The following is a 17,704-nucleotide window of genomic DNA, read 5'->3' as shown; positions in this document are numbered from 1 at the left end:
GCGAAAAGGACAATGTTGGTGCGTGGTGACTGTGGTATGTCAGTTATGTAAATGGTAAATAAGATAGGGTCCAGCTTGGAGCCTTGAGGTACGCCTGCTGTAATAAGTTGGAGGTTGGAGAAGTTATCATTTATTTTAACTGAAAATTGTCTGTTTGAAAGAAAGGGTTTAATGATATAAAATAATTATTTTGGTGTGTTTTATACTTTTTAATTTGAACATAAGACTGTGTCTTGTGTGCCATACTTAGTAGAAAGTCTTTGAGATATCAACAAATACGGCACCAGTATATGACAGTGCTTTTCAAAAGACGTGCTTACAATGGTTGACTTGGGGGGGGGACTGAGTACCTTAATTAATTTTTGGATACGCTAGCGTACCCCTACTTATTTTTTTAAGGGGAACGCATGGGACGGATTGTTATGTAAACTTTTAACTTACCTATTAACTAAAATTAAATACAAAATTGTATTTGAAAATTTGAATTTGAATTTTATTGTATTGATATCTAATTGAACCTAAAGTTACACGGTTACACCTAATAAATTATGATTTATATGTTATGATTCATTGATATTTGATACGTGTTTCTTAATAATTTATTATGCTTCTTAAAAGGGACCATAAATGGTTTGGTAATATGCGCCCGGGGAATAGTATTTTCCATTTGGTGAGTGAGGAAGCCCAACCATGTACGTTTGGTACTCTCAATATTTCACGGGATCTCCGCCTATGTTACTTACTTAACAATAACATAAAAAGTAAGTAAGATAACCTAACCTACTCGTTGAGGTGGCGGTGGCGATTACGGCAAAATAAAGCCGGAGGCTGGACACAATTTTACCGCCACCGCTGCAGTGTGTGACGCGTTGTCGGGTTTATCAAAACACGCGGTTATAAATAGTTAATGCCATCGTCACACGTCTAGTCCTGTTGTTATTTTACATTATTATAGTTTATTTATAGGTTCTTCTATATATATATTTTTTAATAATTTTGGTCTTGCTAGAATTTATAGTGTAGAAGCCCCCGGACCTTATCGTGGTCAGCGATATGCGTTTTACGGCTGGGTGGTTGATAAGCACTTCCGAACATGGAACATAATCTACCTATTATTAATGTTTAGCAGAACTGATACTGCTTCCAGACTCTTTAGACCGGTTATAGGCATTTGTAGTTGTACAAGTTTGTTGCGAACTAATAAAGGCTACTACGCCGCTTATAGCACGACCTTGTGTGACTCGGTCTGCGCGAGATATTTTGTAACTGGGAAATTTAATTTTGTCAGTGTGTGGTAAGTGGGTTTCGGTTATGCAAGCAATATCTATATTGTGATGAATACTAACAAAATATTTCTATTATTAGGTATTTAATCGGTTGGGGTTCCAATTTAATACTAGTGTATTCAGTGGCGTAACAAGATGGGAATGGGCCCCGGGGCAATTAATAAATTAGGCTCTTTAATTCTATATAATAGGAAAAACCTCATTATGCTTACGTTATATTGTTGTTTAAAATATAAATACCTCTATACAACCATTAATGAAAATAATAAACAGATAATAAATTGATATTAAAATTTTATCATTATTAATTTATTAATTCTATCTAATCAAATAAAATAAAATAAAGGCTATCAAATCAAATTTATAATCTTTTACGAGCTTTAATATTAGCAAATTGATCTATCACTTCACTTAAATCCAATTTTGAAGCTGCCTTGTTTTCAACTGCAATCAATGATAAATATTTGAGTCGATCTTGTCCGGTACTATTTCTAAGATAATTTTTGATTATTTTTAGTTTGCTGAAGGATCTTTCAGCTCCTGCTGAAGTTACGGGAATGGTATAAAATAGTAAAATTGCCATGAACACTTCTGTTATATCACGTTCCATCACTCCAAATTTGGTTATTATATCCTTACATAACTGGTAAACATTACACGTCTCAGTTAATTCAGGAAAAGTTGGATGGTAAACATTGAGAAACTGGAGCGAAAAATTTGGTCCTATTACAACCTTTTTTTCAATTTTATTTCAATTATTTTACGGATGTATTTTAAAACTTACCAAGTGCTCTGAGGGCCCCTAAGCTCTAGGGGCCCCAAGGCACTGCCCTGCTTTGCCCGATGATAGCTACGCCACTGAGTGTATTGCGGTTGGACATTTGAGGCTATTTATGATGATTGATAGACTTTCAATTCTGCATTAATTGTATTACAAACACAGATCTATAAAAATTGCGTGGTGTTGTGGGCATGTGGCACAGGCAGAGACGGCGGTTAATGACCTTTCGCGACGGCTGCTGATAACTAACTGAAATTTATTGTATAAAACGAAAATATTAAAAAGCACAAAAATGTGTAGCGATCTGCGACTAAGGGCCAGTTGTACCGTCTCTGATTAAAGTTAACCGGAGTTTAATCGGCCGAATTTGCACGGTTAAATAATAAATATCTGTTATCAGCTGATTAAGCGTAATCGAAGTTTAACCGTAGACAGTACAACTGGCCCTAATCAATGGACTATACCTATAAATCTATACTATACGTAGAATATAATGACAATGGCGATAGCGCGTAACAGCGTAATTAATAATTACTAATTATGTTAATAATAATAATAAATCACGCGACGTTATAATTATATTCATCATACTCATATGGATATTCATTAAAGTAGGTCGCGCAGGAGTTGTGCGTTTAGCGTAAATCTAACACTACACCATAAAATATATGTGTGTAAGGGACATCCGGTGTGTGTAGCCACGTGAATACGCGATTGCTTTTTGACCACGAATATGAAACATGCGGTGATAGTAAATGGTAAATATAGCGGTGACTATAATAGGGATTCTATCCACAGCAAGTCACAATATTATGACGACTAGCGACAATACGACCAGAAGATCACACCAAATAGTTACATCTCGCTCATCCACATTTCAATTATTTGGACTTGGTCGATTTTTTATTCAATAAATAAATGTTTGGACTTAATTTATTTGGAATACATTTATACAATTTAACAATATTTCAATGAGTACTGTCTATCTGACCATCAATCCATTGATCTTCCGCCTGGGAATCGTTACAAATGTATAAAAAATATCAATCAAACAATGCAAATATTTTATAAAAAGGGCTGCATCCGAGTTCCATCCCAAATATAAAAATGCAATTTAAAGATATACCAGTTCCGTCCGTGGTTTTTTAAATAGATACCTATACTAATTCCGTCCCGTGTCAAATTTAATAAATAACAATATCATATTATTTAGAAATAAAGATAATATTATTTCAGCTATTGAACCAAATAAACTTTTCAGTCGTTATTTATGAGTGTTCGTGTCATTTAATATAATTAAAAATGAATAATATACATTATACAATAATACAATATAATAATATGTACAGTGAAAAATGTAAAATTTTAATTATTAAAAATAAATTTATATTAAGTATTATACTGAATTTGTATACATATATAAATATTATTACGATTAATTTATGAAAATGTAAATAATATGAATACTTATATTTTTTTTTATAATTATACAAATTATTAAAACTAAATTATAAAAATGATTAAGGACTAAGGAGTAAGGACGGAATTAGTATATACCTTTTTTTTAAAAACTGGGACTGAATAGTTGGTATATACCTTTTTATTAATAGGGACGGAACTAGGATGCAAGATGCAACCATAAAAAGCACTATAAGTCGAGTGTTGACCGTAATCGTAAAATTATTTACAATAATTAGATAATCAACGAATGATAATCAGTAAGATTCGGAAGTTATAGGAACAAAAAAAGGCAAAATATGCTAAAAAAAATGTATTCATGTATTAAATGTGTATTACTTATTTATTAATATTCACATAAAAAATTCTAAAAACATATGTTTAAAAAAATTGTATCATTTAACTGTTATATATAAAAAAATAAAAAATATGACGCGTTACCGGTTGGCGTTTGAGATTTTATTGAACTAAAAAAATTGTTGAATATGATATGTATTTTCAATATTTGTGAAATACGAAATAAATCTTTGCAGAAAATATGAAATATGCATACAAATAAATGAAAATCGACGAAATATGCACTTTTTTCTAAGATTATCGAAATACGCAAAATATGCATTTTTAATTTTCAATTTTTAAACTCAACATTTTTTAGCTCGGTCTGCTATAATTCGTCAGCACACAGAACAATATGCAACTCCTACAACTTCTGAACCTTATTAATCAGGTTTCCCTAATAAAATATTTAAAAACGGAGTTCAATACTACAATGTGGCCTGTAGAATATTACCCTGAGTTAAAATAAAAAGTGAGCCATCGGCCATTGGGTAATTTGGGTAGATGTAAACCGTCGAAATTATTTTGTAAGGAAAATATATATGAAAATGGATAAGACACCAACAGGCAACAGTCACGTTGCTCTTACCTACTCATCCATATATTTCACATGAAAAAATATATCAAATTTGGTCGATTCTATATACCTAACAGTCGTGATTGTTACGGTTGAGCATATTTCTGTAGACCAGTGTTTCTCAACGTTTTTGATACCACGGAGGCACGGAACACCAAATAATAATTAATAATATTTTTTTCATGCCGAACCCCTTTGAAAATTATCTTTAGAGTACCAGCCGCCAGCGGTCTCTCTCTCTTGCGATTTTAAGCTTTCGCGGAACCCTAGGGAACACAGGTTAAGAACCACTGCTGTAGACAATATTGCATAGACACGGCCACACAGGGCACCTTAATATTTAATATTATTTTGTTACGAAAATAATGAATGAAATCAAAATGTAAATATTCTGACATATCAGACAATAATATTCATGGTTATTCATAGATTATGGCAACACTGGAGTAACTTTTTCTCACTTGGAGCGCTTATATCATTTTCACTTTATCAATTTATATCATATCCTAAATTCCCGAGTGCAACTTGTAAATTGTAATCTGTATTCGTTAATCTCGTTTTTTATGCGACGTGACCACGGGAGTGTTCGAATATTCGTTTTCTGTTTAGTGTTTATCGTTCAGTCGTGTACTACTGCGTTCTCTCTTCATCTTCAGTGTATACCCTGTTTCACTTTCGGCATTTGTGGTTGATCGTGCACGGGTGTAGATTGTAGAGTTTGGGAGGACTTGCTGAACAAGATGGCTGGTAGATCACGAGGACGAAACAGTAATGGCAGATTTCATAACTCTAATCCACGTGAGTATATTGTACAAATCGACGCTTTATAGTGTGCCGTCGCGGGGAAAGAATGCTCATAAACTTCTATAGTCTGATAAAAATTTGGCCCATTTAATGTTTACTTCTAGCGTTCTCACTGTTTTCATTCAATAAGGTACGATACTACGATGTTGGAATATGCTACTCGTCATTCCTCTGGTACCTTAAATTGTACCTTATTTATCGATTTTGATATGACGGGGCTTAAGCCCCATCAACTTTCGCTTATATTCAAAGAATATATGTTATTTTTTTGTTTCTAAAAAAATGTATTCAAAGGTAGAATTCACTATTCTAACATGACGATTATTATTGTTTTTACTTGGCTGATTACAATTAATCTGATTATGTTAAAATTTACAGAGGGATACAGTTACTTGTAATTCGCATGGCTCTGTTATTAGTCACTAGGCCAATTGAAAGTACTATTTGGTATTTTAAATTATTTCATGTTGGAAAACATATTTATTTTGTATAAAGTTCATTTGTTTGAACAATAGTTCTTGGATAATTTCAACTAAGCAATGGCCATCTGATGAAAATAAAGTATGATAATAGGTAGGTACTACTTATCATTGTGTAAATGTTTTGGTACCTATTATATCGTTATATGTATCCTGTTTGGGAAAATAATGCCTAATATGTAAGAACTAGTTCAGGTCGTCTAAATACTAAATTACTATATTTTTGTGTTTAAGTGACTAGCTTCCATTTAATATATTAAACCATAATATTGTCAAGAATTTAGGGTACTTCCGTGTTATCTCGACTACCTTAGGTACACAACTGTGTTATCTCGACTACCCAAATATTTCCAAGACTACCTATTATATGATCAACCGTGTTAGTTTGACTACCACAATTTTTTAAATAATTAATAACATAAAATTATAAAAAATTAAATTTTAATTAATGTATTCGTATTATAATATTGTTTAATTAACAATTAGTTAAATCAATTTTGAATAATAATATAAATCTATTTTGAAACACAATAAAATGGATAAAATTTTTTAAAAATGTATATAATATCATAAAAATGTGTATAGAAAAAATTGTAATAATATAATATAAATAATAAATAAAAAATTTAGTGCACTTGGTAACACTCCGCGTTCTTGGAGAAAATTAACAGCCTCCTTCTCAGACGATGGCAAATTAAAAAAATTCATATTTGACTAGATGATACATTTAACTAAACGTAGCGCTAATAAGGACAATAGGAGTATTGTCGAATGACTGACGAAATAAAAACCAACATAAAATGGTTAAAGTCAACTAATTGGCTTATAGTAGGTACATTGTACATCGAAGACAAAATTCAATTGTACATTACAATGATATACATTACAACGCGGGAATATATATTTATTAATAAATTACAATCTACGGAGGTAGTCGAGATAACCCGGTTGATTCTAACAGGTAGTCTTGGAAATATTTGGATAGTCGAGATAACATGGAAGTGCCGAATTTAGTAGGTAATTTTTACAGTTTATTTTCAAATCATAAAATTAAACTGCTGCATTTTTCTAAAAAAAATATAAATATAAGAAATAAAAATATTCAGATCTGTACGAGTCATAAATTATGTTAAATACATTTAATAACCCTAAATCTTCCATTAGATCATTTCAATAGTATTAAATCACCTTTCATAATATTTTGATTTGTTGAACCTATATTAAATATCTAATTCCTGTTATTGTTTGTACCATATTTTAATCTTGTATTGTAATGCATCATGGTGTAAATATTACAAATGAAAATAAATAAATTACAGTGAAATTTCATATCCCAATGCGTAATATAAAATATAGTTATAAATGAACAAGCCAAAAAGATTCAGATCAATTTATTGAAAATTGAACACATTTATTTGCAGTTCACACAAAATGATTTAATTCATCTGACTGCATTATTTTTTATCATTAATAATGTTAGATTTCTTAATTTTAGGTAGAGAACGGAGTAATGAACATGATGACCGAACTTCAAGACCTAGCACTAGTCGAGGAGGTGGTGGATACTCAGATCGTCATGGTTTTAATAAAAAGGTGACATTCAAAGCAAATAACCGTGGAGGTAATAATTTTCGTAAAAGTTGGGAAAGTAGAACTGATTTGGTTCGTGATCAACTGGATAGTGAATTTTCAAATCGAAATGGACCACCTAGAAACAATACTGGTCGACGGTATGTATTTTATATTTGTTAGTTGATAATATTTCTAGAACCAATTAATATACTTGGGAATTTTAACTTTTAATAGATCTTTTCCTGAAAGAAATCATAGTCGCGGTAGTCATGGTAATTTCAGAAGCTTAGCATGGTCTTTAAAAGAAAGTAGTACTGGATGGTATTCAGTATTTGTAAGTTCTAATTTTAATACATCCAATAACTATCTATTGTACATATTTCAAATATTATTATTTTGGTTTTTAAGGTGCCAAATGTTGAAGATTGTGATGAAGTCTTAAAAATAATTCAAACTTATATCACTCCTGTTGTATTTTATCCATACAATGTATGCTATTTTAATGCTATTTATTAATTTTAACAATATTAAAAACATCAATATTTATTTTACAGAAACAATATTTTGACAATGCTTTAAGATTTCTTGTTGATGATTATAAAGTTGCTAAAGCATTGCTCAACACTAGTTATAAGATAACACAAAGAGATGATCGAAAAGTAAGTTAAAATTGTTTAGTTGTAAGCATGTGGTTGAGTTATTGAAATGTATTATGACGTAAATATTTGTATTTAGTTAGTAATAAAGGTGCAATCATATTTGCCTCCACGCGGTCCTATATCGTTCACACCAGTATCCAGTGAAGTAAGAGAGAAAATGATAGAAGCTATGGCGACTCGTTACAATCCTAGTACCAAGAGTTTAGATTTGTCACAATTCTATGCTTGTCCTTGTATGTAAAAATGTATTCTATAACAAGTTAATAATTGTTTTAAAAGAAATATGAAAAAAAAATGATAATTAATGTTTCAGTGTTTACAAATAATCAACTATTTGTACCATTAAATCGACCAGCTGTTCTTTTGGCCGCACTCAACATGGTTGCTCAACATACCAAACATGACTTGTACGGTCTAAGTCTTGAAAACAATCACATATATTTAGGTGAAGGCCTTATATGGATACGTAGGTTGTTTCCTGAACTGAAAGTGTTGGACTTAGCTGGCAACAAAGTAATAATATGTTTTATATTTATTATTTATATTGGACTAATTTTCAAAAATAATTTTTATTACAGTTTTCTGATTTAAAAGAGCTAAGGTGTCTATCAGGTTTTACTATTCACGAGCTGAACTTGTCTAGAAATCCTTTGTGCGATACAGAGGAAAAAGAGCGTTACAAACGGTATGCATTTTTTTTATGCTTCAGATTTAACATCACTTAATGTATTATATTCATACTATACATGTTTTAGGGATGTACAACAATATTTTCCTTTGCTAAACAAGTTGGTAAGTGTCATCTGTTATATCTTATTCCATTTGTACGCTAAGTGTTAACAAGGAATCACAAGACTGATGTTTTTATAGTACTAGCTTAATAGTATTATAATAAATTTTGGTGTATTGTAAGGTAAGGTGTCTAAAGTAAGTACATCTTACCTGGTTTTAATTTCAAATTCATATTACATCATGAGTCTTGCAATGGCTATAATAAACATAAGTTTGAATTCAGTATTATTAAAAAAAAAAAATAAAAAATTGAAAATGCACATTGAGACCATAGTTTATGGTTGTTTGATTGAACTTGGACCTTATATTAATTTTTAACATAATTACAATAAAGTAATAGCATGTATTTTATGTATGCCTAATAGTAGTTTTATTCCCAAAAAGTGAAATATTTTAATATTTTAATATTATATTTATGTGTTTAATTAAACAAAATACTGAGTTTGTAATGTCAATTTGATGAAATGTTTAGATATGATAATAATAAAAGAAAACATTCCTTATTTTAATTGGAAGAAACTTATATAATAAATTAGGGGGGGGGAATTAGTATTTTGGTTTAATACCTCACCTAGAAAATGACTTACAAGTACTTACTGACATACATAAAAATAAGTAAAATAAAAATATTTCACTAACAATGTTTTCAAATTATAAAAGCTGTTAATATTTATTAAGTTGAGCTTATGTTTAGGATGTAGGGCAATTCTATTTAATTGTTTTCAGGATAACTCAGAACTGCCGTCTCGGTACAGTGCAATTGTTGGATCGAAGTTTAAAATGCCAGTTAACTTGGGTAATTGTTACCCAATACCAGAAGGCCATAATCCTGAATTGCCAAATCCAGTAATGACTTTAGTAGAATCATTTCTTACTCAATACTATGAACGATATGATAACCAAGTGTCTAGACAGATGGTATCGGAAGCTTACCATGAAAATGCCACATTTACATTATCCAGCTGTTTTCTATTTAAGAAGTAGGTGTATACATGAATACACGATAAACAAAATCATGTTACTAATTGTAATTGTATTTCATTTTAGTGTTAAAGGTAGTTTATCACAGTATCTACCTGAGAGTAGAAACTTTTTGAAATTTGACCGAAACAAACAAGGAAAACGTCGTTTTTTACACAAAGGCAAAGAAAACATAATAAACTTTTTAGACAAGTTACCTAAAACCAAGCATGATCTTGGCTCATTCATAGTTGATGTCCCATTGGCAAATGTTAGTATCTTGTTATTTAATTTTTTTTTTTAAAAGTTATAAATTATTTTTTCATTTCAGGCTGCAATGGTTCAGATAGTACTAAATGGTGTGTTTGCTGAGGATTTCAAAGAAACCAACTATAGACAAGTTTACCGATCATTCTGTAGAACATTCTGTATAGTGCCAGTAGGGAGTGGTTGGAGTATAATTAGTGATATGTTATTTATAACAACGGTCACTGATGAGTTATTATTAGTAAGTAAATTTGTGTTTTGATTGATTTTTTTAACTTTATGTTATTTACTATTTACTATACAAACATTTTGCAATTTCAGGAATCTTCAAAACGTTTCCATATTTTTAAAGCAAAACCAGTGTCTTCAAAAAAAAATAACTTAAATGGCAACAATAACCAAAATGTAACAATGTTTATGGAAGATACTGATGAAATGGCTGGCATGGAATCATCATCATCATATCAACAGCCTTCTACACCCAGCTACCCACCACCATCTTATCAGCAATCCACATTTTCATCCTACCAACCTTCACCAATGACCGTTCCTATTAATCCACAGCAACCACCAGCTTATCAAGGGAGTATGCAGACATCTGCTTCACAGATCCAACAAATGGCACCTGCAGCAACACTTAACTTCCAATCAGACTCACAACTGCAATCTAATGCCTCACTTCCTATGTTCAACACGATATCAGCTTCAACAACAGCATTTCCTACACCTTCAACTCCATCCTTGTCTGTAAATCAATTGTCGACTGAAGTGCCTGTAAATTTGATCAGGGATACTAATGCAAATCCTGATAAGTTGACCATGATTAAGAGTTTTTCAAATGAGTCTGGAATGAATAATGAATGGGCCAAAAAGTAAGCCACTATCTATATTTAGGTCTTGTTTAACACAATATTGAAAGTGGAAGTAATGCTCTATTTGTTCGTTATGATTAGTGAAATTTCTTCATCTGATACTTACAATTTGATAACAATATAACATCAAACTTACAAGTCACATGATTACCTTTTCAATTAAAACCAATCTCATGAATAGTTTACAATCTATTCTTGTTTATTTAATATGTTAATACTGTATTCTTAAAAATTGTTAACCTTAGACTCCTTATTTTCCAACGGCCATAGAAGCCAAGGCTAATTTTTTTGAATAAAAAATAAAATAATATCAAATTTACCTTGTTGAAAATGATTTTCCAAATTTTTTTGTCTTGTTGTCAAGTTTATTTTGTTTTTAATGTTTTATTTATAAACTTATTTTTACAGGTGTTTAGAAGAAAATGGTTGGGATTATGCTAAAGCTGCTTCATGTTTTTCTGACCTGAAAGCTAATATTCCACCAGCGGCTTTCATACATTGATCAACATAATTTCTTACAAATAAGTCTTAAATAAAACACAATTAGTACAACTTTAACTTTTATGGCGTGGACTTGTATACAATTGTTTTGGATTATTTTTCTGATGTATTTATAATGATATAAATTTAAAAAAAAAAAAAAATGTAAACCTGCTATTGTGAAACAACAAAACCATTTTGTTTACCTTAATATTTCTTTTAATTTTTTTTTTTTAATTTTTTTTTTCAAAGATTCTTGGTCTATGGAAGCAAAAATAATGAAGAAAACTGTGTTTACTATGATGATGATAAAAAAAAAAAAAAAAAATGACAAGAAAACAAAAAACAAAAACGAAATTAAAAACTGTTTTTTGACCCATTACTATTATTAGTGCCTTGTGGGCAATGAAAAATTATTTAGTACACAGATTTGCATTGAAGGTTAATATTGATTGCCTGGAAAGATTGTTTTTCATACGGACCAAGAACTTGATCTAAAAACTGATAAAGTAATTTTAATAAAATGGCTTTGATTGTTTTACTGTAAATGGTATTGTAAAAGGAAAAATCAATTAATGAAAATTAAAAGACACTTATCCTTTTTTACTGTAACACTAAAATAGTTTAAGAAATAAATTAAAGAAAGAAATGTAAATAATTGTATTTTGTAGCAATTACTACCTACCTTATATTATATTTACCTTATTTAATTTTTTTTTAAATAAGTTATTGTTTTAAATGAGTTTTAAATTATTGTAATTGAATTGTTTTAGACGCTGTTGTGACCTTTTTCCGGCATAAATAGTTCATCATGTTGTAATGATTTCTTTTAATCATTGATATAAATTAAAATATGATCTTGAAATAAATTTACGATGTAAATAATTTCTTGTTCAAAAATATAATAAATAGTATTATAATAAAACTATTTTTATACTATTTTTAATTAGAAAACTGTTTTTATTACCGAGTTCCTGTTATATAAAATGAAAAAGATAACGATACCTAGTTATAATAGAGTTATACATTGCATTAGTATTAGTATTATAATTTATATAAAATTTAATATAAATGATATATTTTTTTAACAAATAAAACACAATGTACAGAAGATAATATTTTCTTAACATTGTGGTATAAATTATAAATAAGTAGGAACAATATTTTACATTTTGTTACACTAAAAAACCATAATTCATATTACACATAGTATATCAAGGGTTTGAATTCTATGCTAGTGTAAAATAAATTAACTGATTATAGATACATCATACACAATTAGTTTTGTATTACGACTATCTATATTTATAGAAATTAATCCATAATGTGTTATTATAAAGAGGTAAAGTTTGTGAGGTTATAAGCGGTAATCCCTAGATGTACTAAACCGATTATGAAAATTCTCATACCAATAGAGTAAGTAAAAAAGTACGTATCTGTCGAATGAAAAAAAAAAATTATCAAATTGATTATCTCAAGTAGCGTGTGAATTTTTTCATTTAGTAGGTAGCATTGAAATATTCGGCGAGAAAACTGTATAATGCATTTACGCAATTAAAGTGGATTAAAAGAAAAAGGTCCAGTCAAGAAACATTACGAAAGACCCAATAAAATTATGATTCAAGGAGAGGATACCATTTTCGATTTTATTTTACATTTTTTTTTTGTTTTGTGATCAACCCTAAGGTTGGTTTTGCAGTTTTCCGAAATTATTTCTTCATTCATCTCTTTTGTCAGCTAACTTCTTCAGTTCCTTATAGTTTGTTAAACATGCGTCGGAAATAATGTTTTTAATGTAAGATGTTCTTGGTCGTCCTCGATCTCTTTTGTCATTTATCTTCCCTTCTATTATGATATACAAAAGCTCTTCTTCGTGTCTTAAGACATGACCAATCATATACCATCTTTTTTCTATTATGGTGCTAAGTACCTATCTTTCTGGTTTCATTTATTTATTAACATTTTGGTTAGTTCTTCTTTCTGTCCAGCTTACTCACGACGTTCTTCTCCAGGACTACTTCTCGAAACTTTCGAGGAACTTTTGTTCCACTGTGTTAAGTGCCCATGATTCGTATCCGTAAAATGTAACATTCCACACAGCATATATATTTTTATCAGCCATTTCCTCATACTTATACTTACTCATGTTTTTAGAGCCCAGTAGGTTTATTTTGTCCATGAATGCTGTTTTCGCTTGAGCGGTTCTCGATTTTACTTCCTGCAGTAAATGTTCTATAGTAATAAAAATATAAAAACATAAAATAATTTAAATACTAAATAGATTGGTACATATAGTAACAACTTGAACCTACTGATTTTTGTTATTTTTTAATTAGTTTCGTCGTGTAATAACGTTTACTATTAATTGCGATACTAAAGTTGTCGATACTTACACGACGACCCGTATGTTCAACTAAATTCTTAAATTAATATTAATTTTTAAATTCTATGCGTTTTATTATAATTAATAAATTTCAATGATCGGAACACGAGTGAAATTCGAACATTATCTTTTTTTAACTCTAGTGTGAATCGAACGTTTTGACTTAAGTAAGGAGTGCAGTGTAGTTAAAAACCACCATATTGTCGTCTGTGTTTGGATGTGGGTGTGAGGTAGGGGGGTATTGGGGTAACGTATCCTCATATCGTCCAACACGAAATTGCAAACCGGCCAAAGGACCGTATATAATAACCAAGTCCGAGAGAGGTTTATCGCGGGCTCCGACACGCCGCCGCCTATATACTCGTATTATATGACAAAATATAATGACGATGCGATGCTAATGACGACGGCGACGACGATGATAAATGACTGTGCGAAAAATTACTCTCTGAGGAGGTCGTGGCGGGGTAAACGTCCCCGGCCGGAAAATCATCAGATTTGACGGTCGGGTGGTAGGTAGCCCGAGGACACGAGTGGTTGGAGGGAGTAGGATATGAGAGGATGGACGAGAGAAAAAAAAATAGAGACGTTTAATTATTGTAACGGTCGAACCGTGCGCAAAGGTCGACCGGAAAAAAAGTTTGTGGTGGCGGATTACCGCGGTCGCGTCCGGTCTGTTATGCATTCGTCCCGTCACTTAATCGCGGCGCCGGACGTTGAACAGCAGTGGGAGCGGGCGGAGGTCCGGTGGGCGTATAAATTCGGCTCCAGGGCGGCTGCTCTTAATCCTTCGCCACCGCCACCACGAGTACCTAGTATGGCGTAATTGCAAAAAGGACAATATTATAAGCTTTGGTGTTGGGCTACAACTCTAAAATGGGTGTAGGAAAGTGAGTAGGTATATTTGCGGTATTATATATTGCGGTAATATAATATCCAAATTAAAACTGTTACATCATAATAGTATTATACAAATGTATAATATGTTTACCAGTATACCTTATACCTATATATAAGTTATACGGGTCGAGTTTTATTGTAAAAATGCACTAACCTTGTCAAAAACAAAATATTCGAATTGCACTCTGTTTAAAAACAGCAAGGTACGTTATGAATGTTATGATTAAATTGCACTCGATTCGATCTGAATCATATTATAAGGTAGGTACTCAATTCTTTCATTGAACTTAAAAATATTATGTAATTTTAGTGGGTGTCACCGCTTCTTGCCAAAACCGACCTTCCCGTTTATCACCAATACAATGATATATATACAATATACATTTGCATTTTTAGACACTACAAATTTAAGTTTTTTGATTTTTCATCGTAACTACTTTAAAATATAATAGAACTTACCTATGGATAATATTTTCACAATCGGTGCCCTTTCTCCATTAATAGAAAATACTTATATGAAAGATAACGTTGCACTTGTAATACAATATGTGAATATTATTGAAATAATATTATTGCCCTGTTATGATTTTATCAATTAAAAATTGTATTTTGTCATTGTACCTATATAACTTAAAGACATTTGCTATATAATTAAAATTAACTATTTATTTTATTTCGTATCGAAGAGTCTCTCTATAGACTCCGTTCTGTGTGTAAGAAATACCGAGAAGAAACAGCACACAAATAAACAACTTGATCCGACCTGATAGCGAGACTGTTATACATAAAGTTTCGTCTCGGCATCCGGGCCTCATACTCGCTCGTGTTGGTTGTATATGGAGTGCGAGAGAGACAGAGCTAAAAACTGCAGTTTTGCGAGTCTCATTTTTCAACCTAACCTGATCGATCCGGAGGGGGCACCCTGGAGTCAAAAAATAACTCCCAGCCCTAAACGAATTAAACCCAAAAAACCTGAGATTTTTTTGAAAAAAATTGCCACTCTAGCTTCTAAAAAATCAAGCCCATTTCTGAAAAAATCAACCCCCACCCCGATTTTTTTTCACGAACTTAAAAAAAATAACAACCAGCTGACAAAAAAATTGGTCCCCGTTCGTCTAATCTATATTCGGGCGTCTTCCTATCTTCCGCCAATCTCCCGGGACGCGTATTAGGAAACCCAGGACGCTACAGCACGGCTCTTTAATATCATGTTCTCATTGGTTCAATTAAAATTTCGGGTGTTTTAATATTATCAGCATTATCCATTATCAATAAACTATTACAATAATTATTATTTAAATAATATAATACATGTACCTACCTACCTATTATAATACGTAATATATTATTATTTATGTACTTGTATTGTTACAAGAATATTATATTTTATTATTATTTAAATATAATACAAGTACCTATTATAATACGTAATACGTTATTATGTAATAAAATATGAAATTAAATTAAAATACATATTATTATGACAAAAATAATGTCGTCTTTGACCAAGTCGGTGTCACGCGAACTTTTATCATTGTTTCGCACCTAAAAGAGCTTTATAATAATACGCGTACCTACGATTTTTGCTCGGGTTTTTGTTATGCTTGGGCGGAGTCAAAATAATTCCATTCGATTTTATATTTGTAAGTACCTACTCAATTTAAATATTTTAGTCGTCGTCTGATGTCTTTTTATATACCTACATAAAAACGTTTATGTTTAAACTTTTAACTCAGGAGTCAGAAGTAACGGTACATTTCCATATATTATATACCTTTACATTCATTATACATTAGTAATAAATTATTAAATTATTATAATATAACTTACCCAGGGGCGTATTTAGATTTTTTTTTTTTTTTTTTGGGGGGGGGGAGGGCTGTGGTATTTTCTCCAAGTGAAATTCCCAATTCAGCCTATATGAGTTAGAAAATTTACATCTGATAGGACATAATACGCAGACTTCATACACAATTCCTGGATGTGGGGGGGGGGCTGAAGCCCCCTCAGCCACCCTCATAAATACGCCCCTGAACTTACCAATAACCAATGCGAAAAATATTGATTTCGCGTATGACAATAACGTCCAACGAGATTTTTTTCTTCTTCATGACAATTGACAATTATTTCAGCTTATTAAGAGGACGCTACACCCGCATACGTTGTCTCCGTCTTACAAGTGCGTAACATAGCAAATTTTTTGCTCAGCAGATCACGTTTAGCTCCGTTAGTTTAAAATTTAGAGTAAATTGACCTCTTACAAAAATTAAAGGTAACATTATTATCGATAATAAAAAGCCTACGTTATGCCCTGATAATAATGTTACCTTTAATTTTTGTAAGAAGTCAATTTACTCTAAATTTTAAACTAACGGAGCTAAACGTGATCTGCTGAGCATAAAATTTGCTATGTTACGCACTTGTAAGACGGAGACAACATATGCGGGTGTAGCGTCTTCTTAAGAATAATATATACCTATTCTTTATCTAATCTAAAAACGATAATGAGATATGTGTTATGTGTATGAATAACGGCACGTGCCGTTTTTTTCTCGTCCGGATGATTGGCGTTCGGATGATCGGAGTTCTACTCTACAGTCTGTAACTCAAACTAAGATTTAAAAATATTTGTACTTTATTGTGGTTGTTTGACAATCAAAATTTGAGGGTCTATTGTCAAATGTTTTAGACTTGGATTGTGGGCGTAGCCAAGGGCAAAGGCTAATTGTTCGTACATGCATCACGAACTACAAGTCTGTGAACGAAAGGCGGGAGGGTGACGAAGAGCTGGTTTCGAATAGGTTTATGGTACTAACTGCGCAGGTGAAATAGGTGATACGTGCGAATCTAGCACTGCTTAGTGCCTATATCGATAAATATATCATTATTATTTAAGTAGCGCAAGTTACGCATTTGCATCCATTTATCCCGAATAAGCCTAATCTTGTCTCTATAACACAGCGTTTTTTTAACCTGTGTGAAATTTACTTTAAAATATACATTATGGAAAATAATAATTGTATATTAAATAGTAATGTATAAACCACATGGAATAATATATCAGTTAACTCTATATTTAAAAATCTATACTTCTACTT

The 17,704-nt window shown here is 31.2% G+C and overlaps 2 protein-coding genes across 4 annotated transcripts; one reads left to right on the top strand and one right to left on the bottom strand.

The window, feature by feature from the left end:
• Nucleotides 1-1,029: 1,029 nt before the first annotated feature.
• On the bottom strand, nt 1,030-2,403 carry LOC149055982 (zinc finger MYM-type protein 1-like). Of its 3 annotated transcripts, none has more exons than XM_089226775.1 (2): nt 2,071-2,403; nt 1,030-2,019 (listed from the first exon to the last, which is right to left on the bottom strand). In XM_089226775.1, exon 2 carries the CDS (start codon nt 1,894-1,896, stop codon nt 1,648-1,650), a length of 249 nt encoding a protein of 82 aa, XP_089082901.1. In that variant the 5' UTR covers nt 1,897-2,019; nt 2,071-2,403; the 3' UTR covers nt 1,030-1,647. The 3 variants fall into 3 exon arrangements, with proteins under 3 accessions (XP_089082901.1, XP_089082899.1, XP_089082900.1); XM_089226773.1 differs by having other exon boundaries at nt 1,030-2,009; XM_089226774.1 differs by having other exon boundaries at nt 1,030-1,989.
• A 2,565-nt stretch (nt 2,404-4,968) lies between these two features.
• Nucleotides 4,969-12,062, top strand: LOC107168308 (nuclear RNA export factor 1-like). The gene is made up of 14 exons (XM_015517673.2): nt 4,969-5,236; nt 7,217-7,451; nt 7,528-7,627; nt 7,702-7,782; nt 7,848-7,952; nt 8,029-8,185; nt 8,266-8,465; nt 8,531-8,637; nt 8,708-8,744; nt 9,471-9,724; nt 9,792-9,975; nt 10,036-10,212; nt 10,293-10,843; nt 11,252-12,062. The coding sequence occupies exons 1-14, from the start codon at nt 5,179-5,181 to the stop codon at nt 11,343-11,345; spliced, it is 2,340 nt and encodes a 779-aa protein (XP_015373159.1). The 5' UTR covers nt 4,969-5,178; the 3' UTR covers nt 11,346-12,062.
• The last annotated feature ends 5,642 nt before the right edge of the window (nt 12,063-17,704 follow it).

This window comes from Diuraphis noxia, unplaced genomic scaffold, assembly GCF_037042655.1.
Source record: "Diuraphis noxia isolate RWA-SAM2 unplaced genomic scaffold, SU_Dnox_SAM2 contig0004, whole genome shotgun sequence".
Classification (NCBI taxonomy): domain Eukaryota; kingdom Metazoa; phylum Arthropoda; class Insecta; order Hemiptera; family Aphididae; genus Diuraphis; species Diuraphis noxia.
This window is presented reverse-complemented; position numbering and strand designations above follow the sequence as displayed.